Source organism: Marmota monax, unplaced genomic scaffold, assembly GCF_021218885.2.
Source record: "Marmota monax isolate L192 unplaced genomic scaffold, Marmota_monax_Labrador192_F-V1.1 WCK01_AAM20220418_F8-fsc00008, whole genome shotgun sequence".
Taxonomy (NCBI): Eukaryota; Metazoa; Chordata; class Mammalia; order Rodentia; family Sciuridae; genus Marmota; species Marmota monax.
This window is the reverse complement of record NW_026694432.1, coordinates 12,883,547-12,908,526: the sequence shown is the minus strand read 5'-3', so window position 1 is coordinate 12,908,526 and position 24,980 is coordinate 12,883,547. Positions and strand designations below refer to the sequence as shown.

Genomic DNA, 24,980 nt, shown 5'->3' with positions numbered 1-24,980 from the left:
TGAGCTGGTGAGGCCACTTGGGGTCCTCAGGCAGGCTGGGCGAATGGAGCTTTGGGCAGTTGGCCCTCTACTCAGCTTCCTCCCAAGAGAGTGCTGGACACGGACAAGGGCCCTGTGAGGGCCGGGTAGCAGGCAGCACTGTGCCAGGTCTGACACTCCCTGGCATGTGAGGCACGGGCCCAACAGATGCTGAGGATCACAGTACACTGGGCTCTGTGGGCCAGCTGAGGCCACCAAACTTAGAGGGCATACTGCAGTGTCACATGAATAAGATAATGTGGCCAGGGCTGGGGTTGTTGCTTAGTGGTAGAGTGCTTGCCTTGCATGCGTGAGGCACTGGTTTCGATCCTCAGCACTACATAAAAACAAATAAATAAAATATTGTTTCCATCTACAACTAAAAAAAAGAAAAAGAAAAAAGATAATGTGTTCATGAGCTGGTTTACTCCAACAATTTTCAAATCCCTGCAGCACGGTGGAACGCTTCCTGGTGTTTTTCACCTGGAACAACAGAGTCTGGGCTAGGAGCCACTAACATTAGCATCAGGTGAGGAACATGGTCCCTTCAGGTGGAGCAGGTAGGCACAGAGAGGTCATTTAGTCAAGACAGGGTTGGACTCTCCAGGAAGACCCTTGGCATAAGTTGGGGTGCTCCTACATGCTTTGGGGAGTTCCTGAGAAGGTGGGGGGCACAATTTATTTTGGAGGAAATGACCAACGTGGGGAGTTCAGGTGATAGAGGATTCTGGAGTTCATCCTTGGGTGGCACTATTGCCCCCTTCTCCCAATCCCCCTTGTCATTATCAGTTGAGCACTTAGTAAGAAAGAGGCCTGTTCTCGCCCCTCACGCAGCCTAGCAGGGAGCCTTTCTCACTGCCTTGTTTCAGATGGTGCAACTAAAGCACAGAGAAACGGAGACTTAAGGTTCTATAGCTAATGAGAAAGGAGTAGGGTCCAACCCTAGGCTGTAATATCCAGAGCCTGCCACCAGGACTGACTGACGCCCAGCTGTGTCTCTGGGCAGTGCCCAGCACATGGCTGAATTTTCCTTCTGTTCTTTCAAGGCTGACTCATCCTGTGTTTTGTACTTCAGACTCTACTCTGACCCAGAAAACAGGATTCCCTGTCTCCGAGAGTCTTGGGGCAGTGGCTCTGGGCTCTGAGCCTTTCTAGGAAGTTCACAATGTGGACTAAAAAGAAGTCCTCAGGCCAGACGTAATCCCAGTGGCTTGGGAGGCTGAGACAGGAGAATCGTGAGTTCAAAGCCAGCCTCAGCAATGGCGAGGCACTAAGCAACTCAGTGAGACCCTGTCTCTAAATAAAATACAAAATAGGGCTGGGGATGTGGATCAGTGGTCGAGTGCCCCTGAGTTCAATCCATGGTACCAGGAGAAAAAAAAAAAGTCCCCAGAGAGGAGCCTTCTGCACACTTGGGGGTTAGAGGGATCCACTGGCTCTCTCTAAGAGGCCCCCATGGGGGGTGCCAGTGAGGAAGGGTACCTCCTACCAAGCTGTCTTGTCCCTGTGTCAGCTGGGTGGGTACAGCAGCTGGGGGTATGGCAGCAAGGGAAGCTTCACAGGGGCCAAGCTGTCTCTTTACAGCACAGTCTCTATGGTGGGGAGGACGTGGGCTCAGAGGTACAGGGTGTGTGGCTAAGGGTGGATTTCCCCAGAGTTGCATCCAAGAGGCTCCAGAGCCCTGCAGCTATGTCGGGGAATTCTGCTGGCAAAGAGCTTGATGCAAACAAAGGCTCTTCTGTCCTATGCATTCCCGGTGGGAATGTGGGTTCCAGCTCTCACGCAGGCCCACCCTACAGAATTGTGACTGGTGGCCAGAGCCTCAGAGTGCAGGCAAAGGGTCTCAGCAAGGGTCATGAGTACCTTGAGAAATGGGTGGCCCCAGCTCTGAACCCCCTATGTTTTTGCCTTGAACATAAGACTGCTTGGGCCTCTGGTCTGGAAGGTTCCCACAGAGCAGCACTGTATTTTCTCTTCCCAGCCACTGAAGCTGCAAGTGTATCCTGTGGGCTCTGAGGCTGAAGACAGCAGGAGGACAGCTTAGGGGAGGGGACAGTTGGCTCAGGACTCAAGATCTTTGGGTCCTTGTCCTTACCTCCTTGCTGTGTGACTCTTGTTAAGCCTGTTTCCCTCTGTGATACAGGGAGAACACTAGTGCCTGACTCAGGACCATGTTGGCATCTACCAAGGGAAGCCCACTGAAGGTGACTGGCCTGTGCCTGCTACGTAGCAAGCTGCCATCATCCTCATCCTCTGCCAGGGGCTACTGATGGGAAACCCCAGGAAAGACACTATCCATGAGGCAGTGGGTGACGACAGGCCCTAAAGCACATGTGCCAAGGTGGCTGAACCTCTTTGCCATGGCACAAGGTGGGGCTCAGGAAAGAGTGGCTGGGACTTGGGTTGAAGGGGGGCCCAGGCCTGTTCTACCACAGAAGTGCCTGCAGTCTCTCCCATAGGAAGCAACACGGCAGCCTTGAGACCTCCCAAAGCTTGGCAATGCTCCTCTGCCACCCGCCACCACCGCCAACGTGGGCTGGGTGGCTCGCAGCTATCCTCAGGAGTCCCAGATCTCCTAGCTGGTCCCCACAAGAGAGTGAGGACAGTGAGGGGTAGAGGGGGGCGACATGCGTCAGCAGGGTCTGCTCTGAGTGAGTCACGCTTCAGCTATGGCCCTCTGGGCTACCACAGTGTTCCTTTCCTCTTCTAGGAATTGGTATGCAACTTGCCAACACAAAAGGAAGGGGGAAGGAGAAGGAACCATGGCCAACCTCACATAACCCGAAAGAGGACTCAGGATTTCAGCCCTTTCCTTTAACCCAAAGCCTGGGGAAGCTGACCTTGCAGCCACTGCACAAGCACTACTCCCCTTTCCTTCCTGGGGGTGCTCTCTGTCCCGCTGCAGAGAAGCAGTGAAACGCCATGGCCTGCCTGCCTCTCCTGACTAAGAGACCAAGAAAGTAAGGCCTCAGAAGGAGGGGTGTGTCAAGGACACACGGGGAGCAGGGAGGAGTTCTGCATCACACCCCCTTCCCTGCTTCTGGAGCGCCTGCTATTTAAATGAAAGGCAGTCATTTATGGGGGTGTGTCCTCTGCCTGGTCTAAGACTCAGAAAAGGGAATTATCAGATTAAGGAAGTGTGACCTGAGCAACACACACCCCGCCACAGAGCTGCTACAGCTGTACTGGTATGTTCCAGAGGTATGACCTCCCGATTATGTTCCAGAACCTAGGGAGCCAGGGGAAGTGAGGAGAAGCAAACCCACCAGAGTCACAAAGAGGCCCAGCATGCTGGGGATGGAGTTCAGTGGTAGAGTGACTGCTTAGCATATGCCAGGTGCCCTGGGTTCCGTCCCTAGCAGTGAGGTGGAGGGTGGCGGGGAGGGTGCTGGTTTGCTTGGCTAGCAGGAGCCCTGACTCCATGTTCCCCTGAAAACCCTTTGGATGCTCACTTAGAGCAGAGTGGCTGTGGTGGAAGTCCCGAGTTCTCAAGTCCACCTGGACAGAACATACATCATATATCCAGAAGCTATCTCTTTGTAATCAGGGGCCGGCAGTCCAGGGAAGGGCAGTGACTGGCCCAAGGTGCCACAAGACCTAGGGTTGTGCAGGACCCAAGTCTCCCTCTAAAACAATACACTCCCCACAAATGAGGCCTTGGTGGCCAGCACTGTCCAACACCTGTGCTTCTGTTGTGATTCAGAGGTGGGGCTGTGAACTGCTGGCCACCCTCATCAACCATTCACCACACAGCAGGCCCCATCTCCAGGGGAAAGCCAGCACATGGCCTGTTCTCCTGTCTCTCAGTCAAAGGAACCTCCAGGCCCCACTGGATCAGCACTCAGGGGTACCCTTCTGATGAATCAAACCCCTACAGACAGTTTCACATCCACTTATTTGCATCTAAAGCCACTCTTTCCAGGAAAGTAAAATCATCTCCACTTTCACAAATGAGGAAACAGGAGCTCAGGTAATGTTTAGGCCAGGCACAGTGGTGCATGCCTGTAATCCCTGTGACTTGAGAGTAGCAAGACCCTGTTCTCAAATAAAAAAAAATAATTAAAAAATAAAAAGGGTGTAGTTCACTGTAAAGCACCCCTTAGCTTAATGCCTAGGAAAACACACACACACACGGACAAACTCTCATGGTCTCCAAAAATAAGTAAGAGACAGCAACCCTGGGACATAAGCCAGGTCTGACCCCCAGGTCATGCTCCTTCATCTTCCCTAACTCCTCACTTAGCCAGATGGGGTTCAAGCAGCCCTGGAATTTCCTGTTTCCCTCCCTCTGCCCTTCAGAGAATGACAGGGTCATGTTCTCATCTCTGTATTTTCTCAGGCTGGCAAATCTTTACTCGTCCTTCATAAATCAACTCAGCTGGCAGACTCACTACCCTTGCATGTGCACCCACATTTGTCTTCAATCTGTGCTGTCTTTGGTCACACCTCATCAGATGCTGATCTCCCTGGGGGGTAAGAGCTGCAGCACCAAGATCTATACTAGGGGTTGGCAGAAGGATGGAGACAGCTTGGCCATCTGCTGCCCTCACCCTCCTCTCCAGAGCGTACCTCACTGCAGCTTCTTTTCCCCTGACCATTGTGGTTTTACAGGGACAGCAGGCTCAGGGCCCTTCCTGGGCTGGGCTGACCACATCACGAAACAAATCACCCTGTCATTTCTGCTGTGAATCTGTACTGCTGGCCATTTAGAAGTTTTTGAGCCCACTTAGAGGTGAGAGAGTAAAGGAGGGAGACTCAGAAGAGCAGGTGAGGGGAGATGCTCCCTTCCTAGCCCTGAGGTTTCTAGGACTGTGGTGGCCCAGAGCAGTCCCCTCCAGACCTGTTTTACCTGAGTCTCTGCCTGATTGATGCTCCTCTACCACTGCCTGAGATCACTTCAAAGTGGCTCAGGCCCTCTGTTGGGGTGGATTGATGACCTGAGATGGTCCTCTGCCTTGGTTCACAGATATTACTGGGATAAGTCACTCAGATGTCCCCCAAGACCGAGGTGTTCTCTTTCTGATGCTGGAGTGCTGGTTTCTGACCACTCAAGAGTTGTGCCCTCTCCAGGAAGTTCCAAGGGCCAAAAGAAACTGCTGCTTACTCCAGGCTATGCCCCTCCTTAGGCACAGCACTTCCAGAGTCTGGTGGTTGTGAGGCACAGAGGTCATGCCCCCTTTCTCTGAGCTGGGAGGTCTGACGGGCATCCGGCTCCCACACTTTCAGGCTGAGGGTCTGCTGTGACTTCCCTGTGCTTCAGCCTTCCCCTTGTCTCAATGCCACCTTTTCCTCTCTGAGCGCTCTGCCCAGTGAACCTCCTCACACACATCCCGTCTGTTCCCTGAGGAACCCGACCTATGGCAAGGTCTCCTTTCACTCATTTCTTCACCGTTTGTTCATTTTTACAGTTATTTACTAAGCATGCACTAGAAGCCAGGCATGACCAATGATCATGTCATGCTGGGGCTGACAGCCCCAATCCTCTCCAGACCCGCTCTGTGAGGCTCTTTATGTCTGGTCTCAGTGAGCATCAGATTCCCATGTGGCAAAGGACAGAAGCAGCCACCTCACTCCAGAACCCTGGGATTGTGGGCTTTTTTGAGCCAGGATTCCCATGGGAAAATTGCAGGGCACTAGGTAGCTGTAGCCTGTAGCCTATCCTAACTCCAAAGTTATAGCACAGAAGAGGAAACCGTCTTACCTTTTATTGAGCACCATGTTCCCAAGTTTCAGGTCTCTGTGCACAATATTTTTCTGAAAACCAATAGGCATATGGTTTGCACATGAAAGTTAGAGGTGGACTGGGGCCAGCCTATTAAAATGGGGCTCTCCAGGGTTTTGAAGGAAGGAAAAACCCTAGGATATGTCTCTTAGACCTCATTAGCCATGTGTCTAAAAGGATAAGCCAGGGCAGTTTCCTTAAGTCCTTCTTCCCTCAGGGCAGAAGCTAATGAATGGGTAAAGTCACTATCTTCGGTACTGGAGATTGGGGGGGGGGGGTTTACCACTGAGCAACATCCCTGAGCAACTTTTATTTTTTATTTTGAGACTCACTGAGCTGCTTAGAGCCACTCTACGATGCTGAGGCTCATTTCAAATTTGTGGGTCTCCTGCGTCCCTGGGATTACAGGTATGTGCCATTGTACCTGGCAACTTCTTTTTTTCTTCCACCAACCATTCCATGGAAACAAGCTTTGGGCTGGGGTTAGGGCTCAGAGACAGCTGTCTTGATTCTGTAATGAACTACTACAGGCTCAGAGCACCAAATATTTGTGTCTGGAAGAGGCTCAGGTTTCTCTACCCCCATACCTAGGGGTGCCTAACATCCCAATCCTACAAAAAACTCAGATGGTTTTTTGTAGTTGTCAGGTGGATATCTCATATCCACCTGAGTTGGGAGGCTACAATTTAGTTTCTGGACTGAGGAGAATTACTGCATGGGGCTCTGCAGGGCTATCCAGTCAGCCTTAACTGGGAATGTGGACTGTGGCCTGCGGCACTGAGCCTCACCACTCAGGGCATCTGCCCTTCAGCCACTTTTCTCTGAACACTCCCAGCTGCAAAACAGCAGGACAGAGTTGCTTTCTGCTGAGCAGCAGCAAGAAGGATGGTTTTCTGTGACACATGGGGCCCTGGCCACTCCCTGGGGAAAGAACAGGGAGCTACAGGATATGTGGGTTCTCACCTGGTGCAGGGCTTCCACCACGCGTACCACGTCATAGAAGATAACCACAGTCTCCCGCTCGCTAAGCCTCTTCTCCTTGATGACGTAGTGTTGCAAGTTGATCAAGTCAGCAGTCTTGTCACTGAAGTCGTGTGCACAGAGGCAGTCCAGGACAAGGCAGATGCGCTTCTTCATCTTCTTAACCATTCGGCTAGATTCTGTATCCTCAACAATTTCACAGGTGCGATCCTGAGAGGTAAGTGGGCAGACAGGGCTTGACTGTGGACCCAGCAGGGCCAAGGCCAGGGGTTTGGGATCTCCTCAGGAGCTGTACACTCAAACCAACCAGAGCCTGGATGAAGACTGCAGGTGTGGGAGGTGGAAGAATGAGGCCCAAGGAGCCAGATGGAGTGCTTAACACAACTCAGCTTCCCCACACCAAGTGCCAAGACCAATGGGCTGAGGATAAAACATCTCAGGTTAAAAATTCATACTTTGCTCATAATGCAAAGGACTAGCATCTGAGCTGAGCATTTAAAGTCAACTGGGTATTTAAACCCTAATGCTCAGGCAGCAAAAGTGGGCCTTGGGGCATCTTCCTTCCACAACACTCCCACCAAGGTAACTGGCTTTAAAATGACCACATCACCAACACTTTTTCTCACTAATGTAACTTCCTTTCAATGTCCATTATGATAGACACAGTTAAGTTAAAGAGTAGTCAATCCTAAAAGGCTCCAAGAGTCACACAGTTCTGTGTCCAAGACAATTGTTTTCCCAGGTTGCAGCATTCCCAGGTAGTCACATATTCATGGCTAAGAGTGTGGCTCTGTCCTCAGAAAGCTGGGTTTGGCCCCAGCTTCTCCTTGTCTTAGCTGTGGGATCTGGGGTAATTTTCTTAACCTCCCTGAGTCTCTGGTTCCTCATCTGTAAAAGGGAGCTGGCAGTACCCCTCCCCAATTGTTGAGAATTAGAAATGAGAGAACTTATGTCCAGTGTCAAAGCCAGGGCTCAGTAGGTGGGCACTGTGACCTACACTGTGGATACAAGAATCACTCTCCTTGTTGCAAAGTATTCCAAGTGAGATAAAAATAAGGACAACATGGAGACTTTAATCCCATCATCTTAAGGAGGCCCCGTGGTGTCATCCCAAACAGGCTGACATAAACCATGGCCAAACTTTCAAAGATGTCAGAGATGAAATACTAAAAAATCACAAATACCCTCAATGCTTTCATATTTAAAGGAAATACTCTAACCTTTAGAATTGCCTAATGATACTCTGAGTTGCCTCTAACTGCAAATCTAAGAATGAGACCTTATGGGGTATGGATGTGGGATGTGGGTGGCATTTTCCACTTGTTTTGTCAGGAAATCAAGTTGATGAGGAGTTGTTATTCTTGAAACAACAATGATGATGAGAATGTGCCACAACTGCTGGGTGTGTTACACATACACTCATTAATCTTCCTGGCCACCCTTTGAGGGAGGTGCCATTATTGCTTTCTCCATTTTACAGATAAGGAGTCTAAGACTCAAGTCCAGAGCCTGACTCCAGGGCTATCAGCTTCAAAATGTGTGTCCTCCCTGGAATGCTACTGCCTCTCAAACATCAGATCTGCCTTAGGAGCTGGCCCTGGGCAGGCTGGCTGAAGGTTCTGCACAAGCTCTGCCAACACAGAGGCTGCTCCCAGGCCTGAGCTGGGGGCCTCCTGGTCATCCTGGCTCTTCATTACTAGAGAGAGAGACAGCTTCATTTCTGCCCCAGGATGGCTCTTCTCAGAGTATCATCTGCTAACCAGTACCTGGTACCGAGGAACCTGGAACATCAGAGCCTGGAAGCTCAAGGCCATTTGCTGAACCAACTGAAATGCCTGGGCAGACAAAAGGCATGGTGGTGCCTATGAAAATCTAACAAGACCCTTACTGGCCCTTCCTCACTGCCCTCCCTTCTGCCCCAGCATGCCCAGCTCCTGACAATGCAACTGAAAAGAGCCCTGATGTCCTTTTTAATTTTTTTGATAGAAGGGATCAAACCTAGGGTCTTGTGTATGCTAGATAAACACTTTATCACAGAGCTATACCCTTAGCCCTTTTAAAATTTTTATTGTGAGACAGGATCTTGCTAAATTGCCTAGATTGGCCTCAAACTTGAGATCCTCTTGCCTCAGCCTCCTGAGTAGCTGGTATTATAGGCATGCACTACTATGCCCAATTGAGCCTGGGCATCTTTAAGTGACTTCCTGCTTTCCTTTCTTCTTGGAAAACCAATCTTTCAAAAAAGCCTGGCTGCTGAAAGAAGCTTCTGCACCACAGAAGTGCTATAGAAGCTAGTGTGGCCCCAGCCTGACTTCCACCCACCCCAGAGTTCCTGATACACCCAGTAGGGCAGGTATACTAGTGAGTCATATGCCAGGAGTTGTTCGTGGAAACATGTGCTCTCAGCAAGAGAGGTTAGGTGAGGGGTTAGGTGAGGATGGAGAACAGGTCACTCACCTGAAAGAGCCCGTGGTGGTGGACCACACCGTCCTGCGTGTGCAGGAGGGAGAGCAGAGAGTACTCGGTGTGCAGCAGCATCTTGCCCTGCCTCTCCTCCTGGCTCTCTATGCCTTGGTCACCCCTCTCCTCAAGGGTAAGGATCTTGAAGGAAGCACAAAAAGAAAACCAAAAGAACAAACACCTTTCTTTACCCAGCAGAATGACTGCAACAGGGGAAGCAGGGAATTTGCTTTCTACCATGTGATACATGTGCACAACTCACACAAACACACACACACACAGAGTGAAGTGAAGCCATTTTTCTTAATGTGACAGGCATGTCATTTATGCACACATAAACCTCTTTAAATCGGGAGTTATTCTGAGCACAACTGTGTGAACTTGATTACTTCCAGGAAAGAAATGGTGCTACTCTTGCTCATGGGAGCAATGCTGGTGTGAAGGTAGAGAGGAGGGTGGAATGGGCTGCCAGGATGGGCCGTGGGTTCCCGTCTCGCTTACCTTCAGTTGATAAAAGTCATCTGTGCCATCCTTCCTTGCCAAACACTGCACAATGCTTGGCACTGGTGAGTTGCCCAAACGAGGACCTAGGGCACAGAGAACCACTGGCTTACTTTTCAGAAGCCCTATTACAATCCCATGTCAAAATCCCATGTGTGTATCACAGTTCATCCCCACTGGACTGACCACTCAATCTCCTGGTGGAGAATTCTCATAGTCTTTTCTCCATAAATAGAGAGGGATGCCTATAATCCAGTTACTTGGGAGGCTGAGGCCGGATGATCACAAGTTTGAGGCCAGCCTTGATAATTTAGTGAGAACTTTTCTCAAAATATATAATAATAAAAGAGGACTGAGGATGTGGCTTAGTGGTAGAGTGGTACCAAATTCAGTTTCTGGTACCAAAAAAAAAAAGAAAGAAAAGTGGGGGGAGAGACAGAGACCGAGATGGGGGGGGAAGGAGGGAGAGGGGGAGAGGGGGGAGAGGGAGAGAGGGAGAGAGGGAGAGAGGGAGGGAGGGAGGGAGGGAGGGAGGGAGAGAGGGAGGGAGGGAGGGAGGGAGGAAGAGGGTAAGGGTGAGGGAGAAAAGGAAAAAGGATGTGTATGCATCTAGTATCTGCCTGAGATGCACTTGGCTTTTGATGGCACATTCCTCAAAACAAAGGTTTTTACTTATACTGGAATTTCTAGGGAGCATCTGTGAGAAAAGGCTGCCAAATGACCCTCTAACCCAGTGACCCCAGAGTGAGGATCTAGGACACTACAGCTTAACAGGTTCCCCTAGTGATTTCAATATAGCTACCTGATCTCTGCTAAGTGCCAGTTGTTGGGACCTTCTGTATTTCTGCAGACACATGGTGCTTGCTGTCCCGGAACAGCATCTCCCTGATCTTTCAGAGCAGAAAGATGATCACGTCACAATGCCACTGCTCTTGAAAAATCCTTAACAGTTACCTACTTTTTTTTTTTCCTTGTGGTGCTGGGAATTGAACTCAGGGCCTCGTGCATGCTAGACAAGTGCTCTACTACTGAGCTACATCATTAGCCTCTGCTGTTCTTTTTTTTGTGGGGAAGGGTACCTGAACTCAGGGGCACTTGACCACTGAGCCACATCCCTATCCCTATTTTGTATTTTGTTTAGAGACAGGGTCTCACAGAGTTGCTTAGGGCCTTGCTAAATTGCGGAGGCTGGTTTTGAACTTGCGTGTGCCACTGCACGTGGCTGCTATTCTTAACATACAACCCAAACTCCTTCCTTTGTTCTCTAAGGGCTTGCATGATTTGTTCCAACCCACCTTTCTAAGTTTTTTTGCTTTTGTGTGCAATTCTGGAAACTGAACTCAGGACCTCTTTTATGTCCTGCCCACCTTCTAACTTGTACATTCCATTACTGCACTGTCCCATCCCCGCATCCTAACAGGCTCTTAATTCCTAACACAGTCGGCCCTTTCCTTCCTTTGCACCTCTCCACAAGCTGTCCCTTCTGCCTGGAATTCTTCCCCCTGATTTTCATATGGCTGCTCCTTCTCATGCTGGGGTGTCAGCTTGAGTGTCACTTCCTCAGAGTCATTTCTTGGTTGCACTATCTACAGGTCTTTCTCATTCTCACACCATCTGTTTACTTCCTTCACAACTTTTCAAGCACCAGTGATGATCTTATTTCTTGTTTACTCTGTTTATTTCTAACTAGAGTGTTAAATTCCATGAGGGCAGGAACTTATCTGTCTTTATCATTGCTGTATCCCTGGCAAACAGCACAGGCCTGGTATGCAGTAAGTACCATTAACTATTTGATGAATGTCTGAAGTCTGAGCTATCTCCTATGCCCATAAGTCCAAAATGTTGTCCCAAAGCAAAAGTCATACCTGGCCTCTAGCAACACTAGAATCAGGGTCCCCTGAGGACCTACATCACCTGCAACCCTGACCATATGACTTGCTGGCCTCAGATATTATGTAGAAACACCAGCTGCTCCTCTGGCCTACTGGGAACAACCAATTCTACGGGATTTCTGTACTTATAAGAAGGGTTAGGGTTGCTATACAAAATACTCTGTGAAATTAATCATGCCATCTAAGAATAGTCAAAGTAGTGTCTTCAATGATGAACCTTGGGTTCTAATTTGGTTATGTGTTTGCTGTGGGTACACTGATCTAAGGCTGGTATGACAACAACAGAACTGATAACCATTGGCAGAGTGATCTAGGGGCTGGTCTTTCAGTGACATAATGCTCTAAATTCAATCCCCAGCCTTATAAAAACAAAACCAAAAAGCCACAACAACAAAATGAAGTGGTAAAGTGAAGGTTCAGGCTGAAGGCTGGTCAGGACCACACTCTGCTGTCTGCCAGTCTGACTGTGTGAGCCCACATGCCAGGCCCTACCCTGAACACACCCACCCACTTTGTTGGAGATTTACCAAGGATGAATGGTCCAGCTCTCTTGGCGTTATTTCCAGAAATCCCACTCCCTAGAGCCTTCGCTCTGGCCGACGTTTCCCCAGCTCCTCTGTCTGATGCTCTCCGCTTCATTCTCAGCTCTAGACAAGACAGAAAAGATCTCATTTGATGAATAAGTCGGCAGACTCCCTTACGCCAACCTGGTCTGTGAATCTGATTCAGGAACAATCACACACTACCACTGCTAGCCCTCCACTGTTGCTGCTGCCTCCTCCCCACCTGGAGGAGCATCCAAGGTTCCCAGTGACAAAGAACTACATACAGTTCTTTCACTTGGGATTAATTAGGTGCTAACAGAGGGTATCCTTTAAGGCAGCAGATAGGAGCCACATAATTGGGGAGCCAGCCTGATGCAAAAGGGTTGGTGAAATGCAGAGGAGGAATCTGGGCTTTATAGAGATGACAAAGTCAAAGAGGAGCCTGAGAGACAACACAGGCAGACAGGAAGGGAGCCAGTCCCATCCAACTGCACCCAGCCCTAAAGCACCTGTGCCCATGGTGAGGCCTGCCTCCACAAACACATACAGCCAGAGGGTCCATGGTGCCCACTCCCTGGGCCATGTCTGAGGAGTGCTGGGGCATGGGCCCTAGGAAATGACCTGTTATACAGGAGGCCGGGTACACCTGTGCCCATGAAGGATGAGGAGTACAGCCCAGAGGACTTCCCCACCTAAAATTTGAGCTCCTCTGAAATGAAAGAACACCCAAGTTTTCAATGGGTGAGGGGGGTCTACTTCCTCTTCCCTCTCCTACTTTTAAATTTTTCTTTAATTACTCCACATTATTATTATTATTTTTTATATTTATTTTTTTTTAGTTTTCGGCGGACACAGCATCTTTGTTTGTATGTGGTGCTGAGGATCGAACCCGGGCTGCACGCATGCCAGGCGAGCACACTACCGGTTGAGCCACATCCCCAGCCCCAATTACTCCACATTATGTACAACCACAAAAATGGGATCCTAATCAGAATAAGTTATATTCCATGTATGTATAAGATGTCAAAATACGCTCTGTCATGTATATCTAAAAAAAAAATAAAGAAATGAATTTTTTTTTAAAATGTCTGTTCGAGTTCAGCACAAACCCAATTTTTTTTTAAAGAGAGAGAGAGAGAATTTTTAATATTTTATTTTTTATTTGGCAAGCACAACAACATCTTTGTTTGTATGTGGTGGGTGGGTGCTGAGGATCGAACCCAGGCCGCACGCATACCAGGTGAGCGCGCTACAGCTTGAGCCACATCCCCAGCCCAAAATGAATTTTTTTCTCTTTAATTAAAGGGAAAAAAATACACTGTGCACATAAAGTCGGGTGAAGAGCACCACTGGAGTTCGCTGATCACTGACTTGCTAATAATCCCCATCTCCCCCAGGCGTTCAATAAAAGGGGCCATAGGAGCCCTTTTATTCTAGTTTCTGGACAACAACAACCTCTCGACATGGATTTAAAAACAACAAAGAAAGAGTTGTTTCTTTCAGAAAGTCAGACGTCTCAGGAAAGCAGAGCCCAGAGGTGATGAGCAATGAAAGGTGCACACAAGGAAGGCAGGGCTCACAGGCTGCTCAGTGTGGCGAGGACTCAGGCAACATCTCCCTGAGTAGGTATCAGGGGTGTGCCAGGCAAGGACCCTCTAGAGGAGGGGTCTGGGTGAGCAAATCCAGAGGTAAGAAATGGCACAAAAGTAACAAGTTCCAAGTAGTCTGTGTTGCTGTAGTTCCAATGTGAGGCAGGGAGTGGTAACCAGGGGCCCAGAGAGAGAAACCAGATGACCACATTAGGGTTGTAGCCGCCACCCTTCCCTAAGGGCCCAGAACAACAACATTCTCCCGTAAATTCTTTCTTCACATAAAAATAATTGATGTTCCCTGTAGAAACACTAGAGAACACAGATGAGCAGAAAACAAACAAACAAACAAGGAAGTGTCCTCTCACCACCCAGATGCAACTGCTGTTAACATTCAGACAGACGTCTCCTGAGTGTATACTAATATTAAAAAAACTCTTTCATTATTACAACAATTTGCATGAACTGTAATGCCACTTTGTGAGCTTCTTTTTCTCCCACCTATTATAAGTGTGATATTTATAGTATGGGAAATATATCCTAATAAAGCTGTCACCAAAACAAAACAAAACCCACCCTGATAGTCAGGCACAGTGGTACACACCTGTAATCCCAGATACCTAGAAGGCTGAGGCAGGAAGATCACAAGTGTGAGACCAGCCTGGGCAATTTAATGAGACCCCATCTTCAAATAAAAAGTTGGCCAGGATTACTACTGTAATCCCTGTGACCCGGGAAGCTGAGGCAGGAGGATTGTGAATTCAAAGCCAGCCTCAGCAAAAGCAAGGAGCAACTCAGTGAAACCCCGTCTCAAAATAAAATATAAAATAGGGCTGGGGATATGGCTCAGTGGTTGAGTGCCCCTGAGTTCAATTCCTAGCACACACACACACACATATATATATGGTTGGGATATAGCTTAGTGGCAGTGGCAAAGTGCCCTTGGCTTCAATTTCCAGTACCAAAACCAAAACCAAACCAAATGTAAAAAACACCCCAAAGAAGATATTCTTTTTTGGTATCATGTGAGATAGCTACAGTTTTCTTGGTATAAATATATTATGACTTATCTGGCCTCTTCCAATATGGACATTCATATTCTTTCCACTATTATTTTTTATTAACAGTCCTGCACATACAAGTATACATTTTGCATCCTTAACTCTCTCAGGATAAATTCAAAGAAGTGAGACTTGAGGGTCAAATGGGGTACACATTTTTAAAGGTATTTAATGATGTATACCACACCAGGCTGTTCTCAAGAAAGCTGTGCTACCAAGTGCGGTGGCACACATCTGTAATCTCAGCAACTCAGGAGGCGGAGGCAAGAGGATTGCAATCTCCAGCCTCAGCAATTTGGCAAGGCCCTAATTCAAAAAGTAAAAAAGTCTAGGGATGCAGCTCTGTGAAAAGTGCTCCTGGGTTCAGTACCCCATTACCTACCTCGAAAAAAAAAAAAAAAAAAAAAGAAAGTCATGCCAACTTCTTCTCCCATCAACTGTGTCGGGGAGAGTCCCAGAACCTGTGCAGGATCATTTTCTTACTCTTAAAAATGACTATTATGATGAATAATAAAAAAGAAGTCTATCATTTAAAAAATTCACATTTAATAATTTCTGAGATTAACCTATCTCACATGCTTACTAGTTGTAGGTATTCTTTTCTTTTTTACATGATACCTCTATTTTATCTATCTATCTATTTATTTATTTTTATGTGGTGCTGAGGATTGAATCCAGGGCCTCACACTTGCTAGGTAAGTGCTCTATCACTGAGCCACAACCCCAGCCTCTGTATGAATTATTTCTTTTGTGAATTTCCTTCATATTTTTTATGAAGGAAATAAATTTTATTGTTCTAATTAGTTACACATGACAGAAAACATTTATGCACTTTATCATGTGTAAATGTAGTATAACTTCTCATTTAAAAAAATATATTTTTTTAGTTGTAGGTGGACACAGTGCCTTTATTTTATGTATTTTTATGTGGTGCTGAGGATCGAACCCAGCACCTCGCACGTGCTAAGATGAGCACTCTACCACTGAACCACAACCACAGCCCCTAATTTCTCATTTTTCTGATTGTACATGTTATAGAATCACATTGGTTTCATTCATATTCTTTCTTCATTTTTTTTACTGCTATATGTCTATTAGTGTTATTGTTTTTAGGAGTCCTTTATATATTAAGGCTATAACTGACATAGAATGCAGTTTTTCCTTCATCTTTAAACTTATTCTAAATATAAAAGGTTAAATTTTATGTAAATATTTTTGTCTTTTCATTTAGTTTGATTTTACTGATATTCCTGAAAGACCTCCCATATCCTGAGAACAGATAGGTATTCAAGAGGTGGGACGAATCCTCACATGCTGCTGTTCTGGCCCTTGATCCAAACACCAGAAGAGCACTGGAAAGATGACCCCACGCACTGTTGGCTTAAGCTACCAGGCTTCCTTCCCATCACCTATGATTTGTTCTCTGAGCTGGCCACTGGGGAGCAGAGCTACTGCTTCATTCTGAAGAGTGGTTAACTCAGTGGGCTCAGCAGTCCCAAGATGAGTAGAAGCCAGTTAGATCCGAATGTGACCTAAAAAACAGGGAAGAATGAAACTGCTTCTAGAAACATCTTATAAAGATGGGCAGTCTTGCATCTGGCCCAGCATTCCCACTCTTAGCGTGGCTAACTCCTAAGCAACTATCATTTCCTCAAGGAAGCCTGATCCCAGTTAGTCTCATAGTACTCTGTCATTTCCTTCATAGCACTTCCCACATTTTGTAATTATGTATTTATTTGTATGTTTGTATGCTTAATGTCTGTCCGCACCACTAGAAAAATTCCGAACCTCTGAAAGTTCTATAAAGAAAAAACACTCACATACATATGCATGTACTTATATGTGTGTGCTTATATATCTACATGTATCATATATATATTTATAAATATGGGTTTATATATATAAATAAAAGCACTGCACTTCAGCAGGTGCACCATGGTTGGTGAGAGTTATTTCCAGGGTTAACAGACCTGTGCTTGTCCTAAGCTGCCCTGGTAATAAATAAATGGTATCACATATTCTGATTCCATCCTCCATCTTCCCTGGGGTGCTGAGCCTCTTCTTCCTGGTTCCCTGGAGAGCACTGGAGAGCTGCATCACATCTGTGTAGAAGCTTCTTACATCCTACGCATGGTCTAGACGACAGTTTGCCAGGAGGAGCTGCAGCCCAGACAATGAGTGAGCTCAGACCAACCCCACCTACCCCACTCAGGATTCAACTCAAGCAAATGGCACGGGAACTGCTCCAAGACACAGGCAGACAGAAGGATGGGAACAGATGGGCAGGGAGAGGGAGAAGGTGCTGGCAGGGAAGAGGTAGCCAGGCTGCCTCCCTTCCCGAATACCCTTTCATAATACCCAGAGTTGATGGAAGCAAAGCAAGCATGGTGGAGAGGCAAGCTCAGTAGATTGGAAGATGTGGGGGCAGGGCTCACTAGTGAAGAGAGCAAAGATGAAGCTCTTGGGGACACACTTTCCTGCCCCCGCACCCACTGATGCACAGGAAAGATGTTCCCCACCCTCAAATCATCCTAATAAGTGTCCCTCCAGAGACACACCTGCAAGTGGTTCACAGATGCTCCCGTGGGGAGGCCTGCTTGCAAGGATCTTGGCTATACAGTGTGATGATTCAGCTCTGGATACTCTGGTCTCAAGGACTTAGGGCCCTGGCCCCTCCAGAGATAGCTGCTCCTCCTGCTTGAGTGAAGGGTCCTGCCCAGCCTAGCTCAGGTGCCTGCTGTTTCCTGCATTCATTGCTCAGTGTCTTGGCTTAGAAGTAAAGTATCTAGAGCTTTGAACTGGTCAACTCTTCCCTGTTCTATCTTCACATGTCAGCATCAATCTCCTTAGAACCTGAACTTAACAGGAAGGCCAGTGAGGCAACAATGGTGGGTGGGGGAAGGGGAGTTGTCAGGAGGGGGCACTGAAGGAGAACCCAGACTGGCAGCTCTGCCTTCTTTAGGCTATAGCTATACTTCTCAGTCTGAAAGCAAGGGCTTCTGTGTGCTTTTACAAGCCTGAGGAGTGGGTGTACGTCTCATCATGAGAAGGTCTCAACTCTGAGACAGCTAACATAGCATGTGTGAGTAGGGGAAGCCTAGTTTTAGCTATCAATTTGGGGCTAAGGTCATCTAAAGTAGATGGGCAATGTGAGCCTGGCTTTCCCAGCCAGGCTGTAGAGACATAGAAAGGTTCTAAGGCTACAGATGCCCAGAGTCTGGTGGTACAGTGTGCCAGGGTACAGCAGAGTTGGGTGGGATAGCCAGGTAGGACATTGACACAAAGCATTGTTTGGCTTCATGGATATTATCTTCAAAGAGAGATGGACTGCAAAGAAAGATGGTACTAAACTAAGGAAACAGTCATTGTCCTACCCAGCTTAGTCTGTCCTCAGCTTCAACCACTGTAAGGCAACTGAAGCCTGGCCAGCGTGTGGAGGGTCCAACCACTTACCCAGAAGTGGGCACGGTCCCCACACAGGCACAGAGCAGAGCAAATACCCTTCCCTCAGCAAACATGACAGGCAGCAGTGGGGCCCACACATGTACAAAGGACTACTCTTAACCTCATTCTAGCATCCTTTTAGCAACCTTGGTTTCTGGAGAGACAGAGGTCCTTGTAAACCAAAACAATGTAGGAAGAGTCCAAGGACAGTCCCCATAAAGGAACAAACTATGGTCCCATCCCAGTGAATTCCTCACTGTGTGAACGTACATGCGTTTGCATGTGTGTGGACAAGAACAGCTGGGAGCAATGTTTTGTCAGCAGCTGTCAAAGCCTGCTAGAAGGCAAAGGACTATGTCTACTTTGCAAGGTAACACTAAGCTAACAGCTTCAATATCCAGACTGTCCCTGTCAGTAGTCCCAATCCCCATCCCTAGGTTTTCTGGCTGTGAAAAAAAATCAATCAATAAGCTGGACATGGTGGTCCACGCCTGTAATCCCAGCAGCTCAGGAGACTGAGGCAGGAGAATTATGAATTTAAAGCCAGCTAATATAAATATATATAAAAAGGGCTGGGGATGTGGCTTAGTGGTTGAGTGGCCCCAGTACCAAAAAAAAAAAAATCAATCAATAAAAAGGAAGTTTTCCTAAGCTGTGCAGCCTTCTGTCTTCTAGTCTTTACCTCTGATATTATCTACCAAAGGCAGGGATCCTGTACCTCCACTCAACCTACCTGGCACCTGGAGAACTTTTATTCTTTTTTTTTTTAACCTTATTTTATTTACTTATTATCTTTTAAAATATGTATTTTTTAATTATAATTGGACACAATATATTTTTTTAAAATTTTTATGTGGTGCTGAGGATCGAACCCAGTGCCTCAGATGTTCTAGGCAAGCACTCTACCACTGAGCCACAAACCCCAGGCCTTGAAAACTTTTATTCTTTAAAGACATAGCTTCTAACTGTGTGCATTTGTCAAAACAATTGAGCCCATATGATTCAAAGATTTGTGAAATTCACTGAGTTTAAAGACACCACAAATGAAAAAAGCAAGCTGTAAACTGAAGGAACTGGTCAAAGTCAATATTACCAATAATGGAAAAATGACATCATGGGCTTACTGATATGATGTGCTGAACAGATCCATCTATTACTTATGCTATTCCCTCCCCCCAAAAAATAATACAAACTGAATCTAATGATGAGACAAATAAATTGAGGTATATTTATCAAAATGGGCCTATATGTTTCAAAAACATCAATGTCAGATAGAGAAAATCTAAGACACTATTCCACCTTAAAGGAGACTGAAGACATATACCAAGTAAAGGCACGGGGGTAATCCTAGAGGAAAAAAAAAAATATAAAGGATATGATTAAGCAACTGGTAAAATCTGAATATACATTAATATTATCTAATATCAGATAATAGAGTTGTATCAGTTAAATTTCCTGAATTTGAATACTGTGTTGTGGTTACATAGAATTCCTTGTTCTTAGATTGTCCTTGTAATATATGCTGTAGTATTTAGAGGTGAAGGTCATGATGTCTGGAATTTACTCTCAGGCACTCAGAGGCAGAAGAGAAAGTCCAACCTACTAGGATAATTCCCCAAACCCAATGCACAGGTGCAAAGGGCCTGCCTACTGGGCATGGTGGTGATTACCTGTAATTCTAGTGACTGGAAAGACTGATGCAGGAGGATGACAAATTTAAGGCTAACCTTGGCAACTTAGGGTGACCCTGTCTCAGAATAAAAAATAAAAGGTGGGGATATATCTTAGAGGTAGACTCCACTGGGTTCAATCCCCAGTACCCCCCCAAAAGGGGGAGGGAGTCTACCCTTGGATGCACAGCCATAGTGGCAAAATCTGGAACCTCATACTAGGTAAGAAGAGCCAGGCTGGCATGAACTGAAGTTTTAGTCTTTTAGCATAAAGGAATGGGAAAAAAGTGAGGGTTCCATGCAATCTCCAGGTCCACCACCTTGAGGTGTCTTTGTGTTCACATCCTCAAAGGGTTTCTCTGCACCAGGTGTGGGACAGTGGGGCGCTGCTCTCCTTTAGGCTAATCAGGAAGGATGCAGGAATCACTCCATCTTAGCTGGACAAACAGATTTCAACAGGCTGCAGTATGTCTGTCTGCCATGGAGGTCCTGCAAGGGCTTCCATGATTTTCAGGGAAAAAACCTAAACTCCTCAGTGAACCTGTCAGACCCAGGCTACATTCCCTGCATCACTGCTCATGTATGTACCCTGTATGCAGCCACAACAAATGACTCATGAGTCCCTAAGTATGCCATGGACATCCCTGCCCTGCCCTTCTCTCTGGCTGGCTCTTCCTTCCAATCCTCACTGAACTGTCACCTTCTGCAGCAGGTCTTCAAGGAAGGCTGCTTGCCAGAGCCAGCTGCTACTCCTCTAATTCCCAGAGAACCACAGCACCACTCTGTCCTCTCCTACTGGGCTGTAACCACTGGTTTATTTGTGATCCTCCATCCCAGGTGGTGGGCTTCTGAAGGCTCAAGTTCAATTTGTCTCTACTTTCTCAGTGTCTAATAAACTACTTAAAGAGAAAACTGAGGGACTGTCCATTATGCATCTAGAAGGCACTAAAGCCTCTATTGGATAGGAACAGCTGGATAAGGAGATATAAAATATGGTTCTACCCTCCTTGACACTAGAGGCTTGAGTAGGACCAGAGAAAGTACATCTGATACCCTGTCTCTTACCCTGAGCCAGTCAATGTCTGCCAGCTAATGGCAAGAGAGAGGGCATCACAGCTGCAGACAAGGGTCACATTAGTGTTGGGTAGTTTAATGAGGAAAAGTCCCATGTCATAAATGCATGGGGCAGGACAGGGTCTAAATGGGCTGATCACCAATGCTTAAACAGTGATTGCTGCTGGAGAGCCACCCCCGCAGAAGAACCAAACCTGTTCATGACACATGTAGTTTGTGCAGAACTCCTCACCCAAGAAGAGACAGACCACCCCCTGATATAAGAACACCCCTTTTGCAACCAGCACAAAGATCTGCCTTCCTACAGAAAGATGTGCGAATGTGAGAGCCTAGCTACCACTCACACCAGCAACAGGTCTTCTAGGCCACTCTAGGTTTGTGGTGTGAAGGTCCTTCTGTTGGTCTAAAAAACTCCTACCACTCTCATTATATCTGGAATGACAGGAGAAGACTAGAGGTGAGCCATGTGAATCTGAATATATGATCCAACTAAGATAACCCATGGACCCATGCTTTACAAACCACCTTCCACGCTGGAGGGCTGCCTGTTCCCTCATCAATTCCCAATGAGTCTCTCTGGATGGTGAATTTCAGACTCAAGAGTCCATGTGGGAGGCCCACATTAACTAACTAATTTTTGTACATGTTTTTATAGTTTTCAAAGCACTCGCAAATATTTAATAATAATAGACACCCTCGCCAAACACACAAACATTTCTAGGGGAAAAAATTGAGGTTTAGAGATACTGAGACCTACTTAAAGTCACCTGGCTAGCTACTTAAAGCTGAGACGACATGAACACAGGTTTTCCATCACTGAGTCTCATATTCTATTTACATGACCACGCTGCTTTCACCACTATTCCCATTCCACCTAACCCTGCATAATTCTAGGAATATCAACCACAGAGAGGGCAGCACCCTCCAGACCTACTGTAAACAAACTGCACTTCTGGAAACTGAGGGCTGCCAAGCCAGAAAGCTGCAGGTGAGTGGGGAAGGGAAGGGCCATGACATTCTGGAGGAGGAATTGTAGAGCGTCTCTGGTCAAAGGGCTAGGTCAAAGGTTGTGTTACCAAGACAGCCTCCCCACAGCCAACCCCCGCCTGTTCTGACCAAGCACTCTGTAAGCCACCCTCACTGCACCTCAATGCTCACATGTAGTTGCATCTACCTGGATCAAGGACTTACCCTACAGACCCATTCTCTATCCACACTCAACCCAAGAAACCAAGCAAAATTCATAGTTCACAGATCTGAGGGCCTCAAACCATGAACCAGTTATCCAAGCGCCAGTTGGGAAAAGCAAGATAAATCAAGAGGTCATATACTGGGTTCAAGTCTCAGTTTTTATCACTTGAGGAGACCTCCCTTGTAGCAAATCTTTCCAGGCACCTAGCCTTTTAACTTCCATTTTAGGGGTACTTCCTATTTGCCACAAAGCATTCCTGGGGTTTCCTAGATTCTTTTTTTGTATGGTGCTGGGAATGGAACCCAGGGTCTTGCACCTGCTATATGCAAGCACTTCACCATGGAGCCACATCCTGGTTCCCCCTCTTTTTTCTTCTTTTCTGGTACTGGGGATTGAACCCCGGGGTCCTTAACCACTGTGCCACAACACAAGCCCCTTTTATTTTTTTTTATTTTGAGACAGGGTCTCACTATGTGTTTAGGGCCTTGCTAAGTTGCTGAGCCTGGCTTTGAACTCACTATCCTCCTTCCTTAGCCTCCCAAGTCACTGGGATTACAGGTGCACACCACCACACCTGGCATCCTAGTCCTTTTTATTTTGAGATAGGTTGGCCTCAATTTGTGATCCTTTTGCTCCAGCCTCCCAAATATTTGGGATTACAGGCGTGTGCCATTGCACTATTCTCTCTTTAATTCTCACAACTTTTTCCCCTTTATTACTGAAAAAGCAAAGCCTGGAAACAAGGAGGTTCCCTGAGGCCTGTTCTCTTCTACTCCTGCTAGCCTGGCTGGAAGGAGACCCTGTTACAGGGCAATGTCATTCAGTAATGATAGCCATTGCTGAAGGAGGCCTGAATCCTCTCCTTGGTAGCTTGAAGGAACCACTGGGAGCCATTTGTTTTGTGCTCAGGATGGATGCTGGGGGGATGGGGAGGTGGAGGGAGAGGAGGATTAGCAATCCTCTGACTTCAACCAGGATTCCCTGATGACATAGATTGGTGCATGTGCTGTCATCTTCACTGTTCCCAGAGTAATGATTTGGTTCATTTTCAAAATTCAGGATATGCATAGCTCCAATTTGTCAAGAATATATATCACATAATTCTCTAAACACTGGGCTTTACTGCCCAGGAGTTACAAGTGAACCAGGGCTTCTACTCAGAGTTTTCTGGGTACACAGGGTAAATCCCAGCCCCTGAAGCTGCTTTTGCTCCCAGGCTTGTGGGAGAGTACCTGCACCAGCCAGAGAGGAAGTGACTCAGCCAGTGGGAAGTAGGAGGGGTGCTCACAAAGAGGGCCCTGTGCCCAGCCTGCTCTTCCCAGCACATCCACACCAGACCTATCCTCTATGGCTGCTTTTCCTCAGAATAATTCCAGTGTGCTGAGTACAGCAGGCCAGGGGACCACAAGGGGCTGAAAAGCCCTATGTCTGCAGCTTGGGGAACCAGCTCAGAGTCTCCTCCAGGAGACAGGATTCATGGATTAGCGCCACACCAGGAGACTGTGTAATCATTCTCACACCCCTCTTTACTCCAGTGACTTGAGGAAGTCCCCACTGGGGTCCATTGTGGCCTCTGTGAAGGGTACAAGGAGGATCTGGAAGCAAAGGTCCCTTGCTCAGAGAATGCCAGAAGAATTCTTAAAGAAAAGCATTGGGGCTGTGCACACAGAGGTGGACAGAAGATCTCTCTGCAGGTTCTTCTGGGGAAAAGATCAGCCAAATAAGAAAACAGTCCCTAGGGGCTGGGGTTGTGACTCAGTGGCAGAGCACTTGCCTCGCACATGTGAGGCCCTGGGTTCGATCCTCAGCACCACATAAAAATAAACAAAATAAAGACATGGCATCCGTCTATAACTAAAAAATATTTTAAAAAAAGGAAAAGAAAACAGTCCCTGGGGATGCTGACAGGCTGGCTTCCCCCCGGGGGCAAAGGACTTTACTAGCAGTCACTTAAGAACCACCAAAACAGGGCTGGGGATGTGGTTCAAGCGATAGCGCGCTCGCCTGGCATGTGTGCGGCCCAGGTTCGATCCTCAGCACCACGTACAAACAAAGATGTTGTGTCCGCCAACAACTAAAAAATAAATATTAAAATTCTCTCTCTCTCTCTCTTAAAAAAAAGAACCACCAAAACAGGATCCAGGGCAATGCTACCAGCCCTGTCACCAGCTCACCCCTCCTCCCTACCTCCGGAAGCAGCTGATGTGACAACAAATATCTGTCACTATGTGTGGGTGTTAGAGGAGGAAGGGACAGACTTAATAGCTCTTTCTTGGGCTGTGCTGGTCTGGGATTCCCCTTCTAGAGAAGCAGCCTGGGGAAGCAGCCAAGCACAGTGGCTTGGAAAAAAGTTGTGGTGGTCTTTGACTCTGCAGGGGCCTTCTGTCATGTGCAGCGATAGCAAAGCAAGTCTCTCCTGTGTCATGCCAACCTGCTCCCGCTTCCTTGGGCTAGAAGATTGCAACAAGGGAAATCCTGGCATGAGCATGTGACTCAGGGGCTCCTCAGCTCAAAATATCAGCCATTACTTTATGTGGTAACTCAGCCCAGGTACAAGGCCTCCATAGGATCCCATGAGGAGTTCAAGTCTTGCTACTCACAACAGCCCAAATCAGATAGGAGAAAGCAGCAAGAGACCAAAGATGGACTGGTTAAGCCTGAGAGTCACCTCTATGTCCACTGTATGGCCTGGACACATGCTTCTCTGCTAAAAGCCTCCTCACTTAGAGAGGAACACCACTGCCCCTGAGGAGGGTATCTCCAAGGACTGCCAGAAACCAGCATATAGGAGGTACTAGATAAATGTTATCTCTTCCTTCTATCGCAGACTT

General features: G+C 47.2%; 1 protein-coding gene across 2 annotated transcripts in view; it reads right to left on the bottom strand.

Moving 5' to 3' along the window:
• Positions 1-24,980, bottom strand: part of Stk40 (serine/threonine kinase 40) — a 43,590-nt gene that overhangs the window by 10,248 nt on the left and 8,362 nt on the right. Inside the window, exons 1-6 of one of the 2 annotated variants that reach the window (XM_046468843.2) lie at positions 12,102-12,223; positions 10,485-10,572; positions 9,683-9,768; positions 9,179-9,322; positions 6,704-6,931; positions 5,720-5,772 (exon numbers count right to left, since the gene is read on the bottom strand). In XM_046468843.2, coding sequence (XP_046324799.1) covers positions 5,720-5,772; positions 6,704-6,931; positions 9,179-9,259 — 362 coding nt within the window. In that variant the 5' untranslated portion in view covers positions 9,260-9,322; positions 9,683-9,768; positions 10,485-10,572; positions 12,102-12,223. Of the gene's footprint in view, positions 1-5,719; positions 5,773-6,703; positions 6,932-9,178; positions 9,323-9,682; positions 9,769-10,484; positions 10,573-12,101; positions 12,224-24,980 lie in introns of those variants that run through there. The other variant, XM_046468842.2, reaches the window with a different exon arrangement.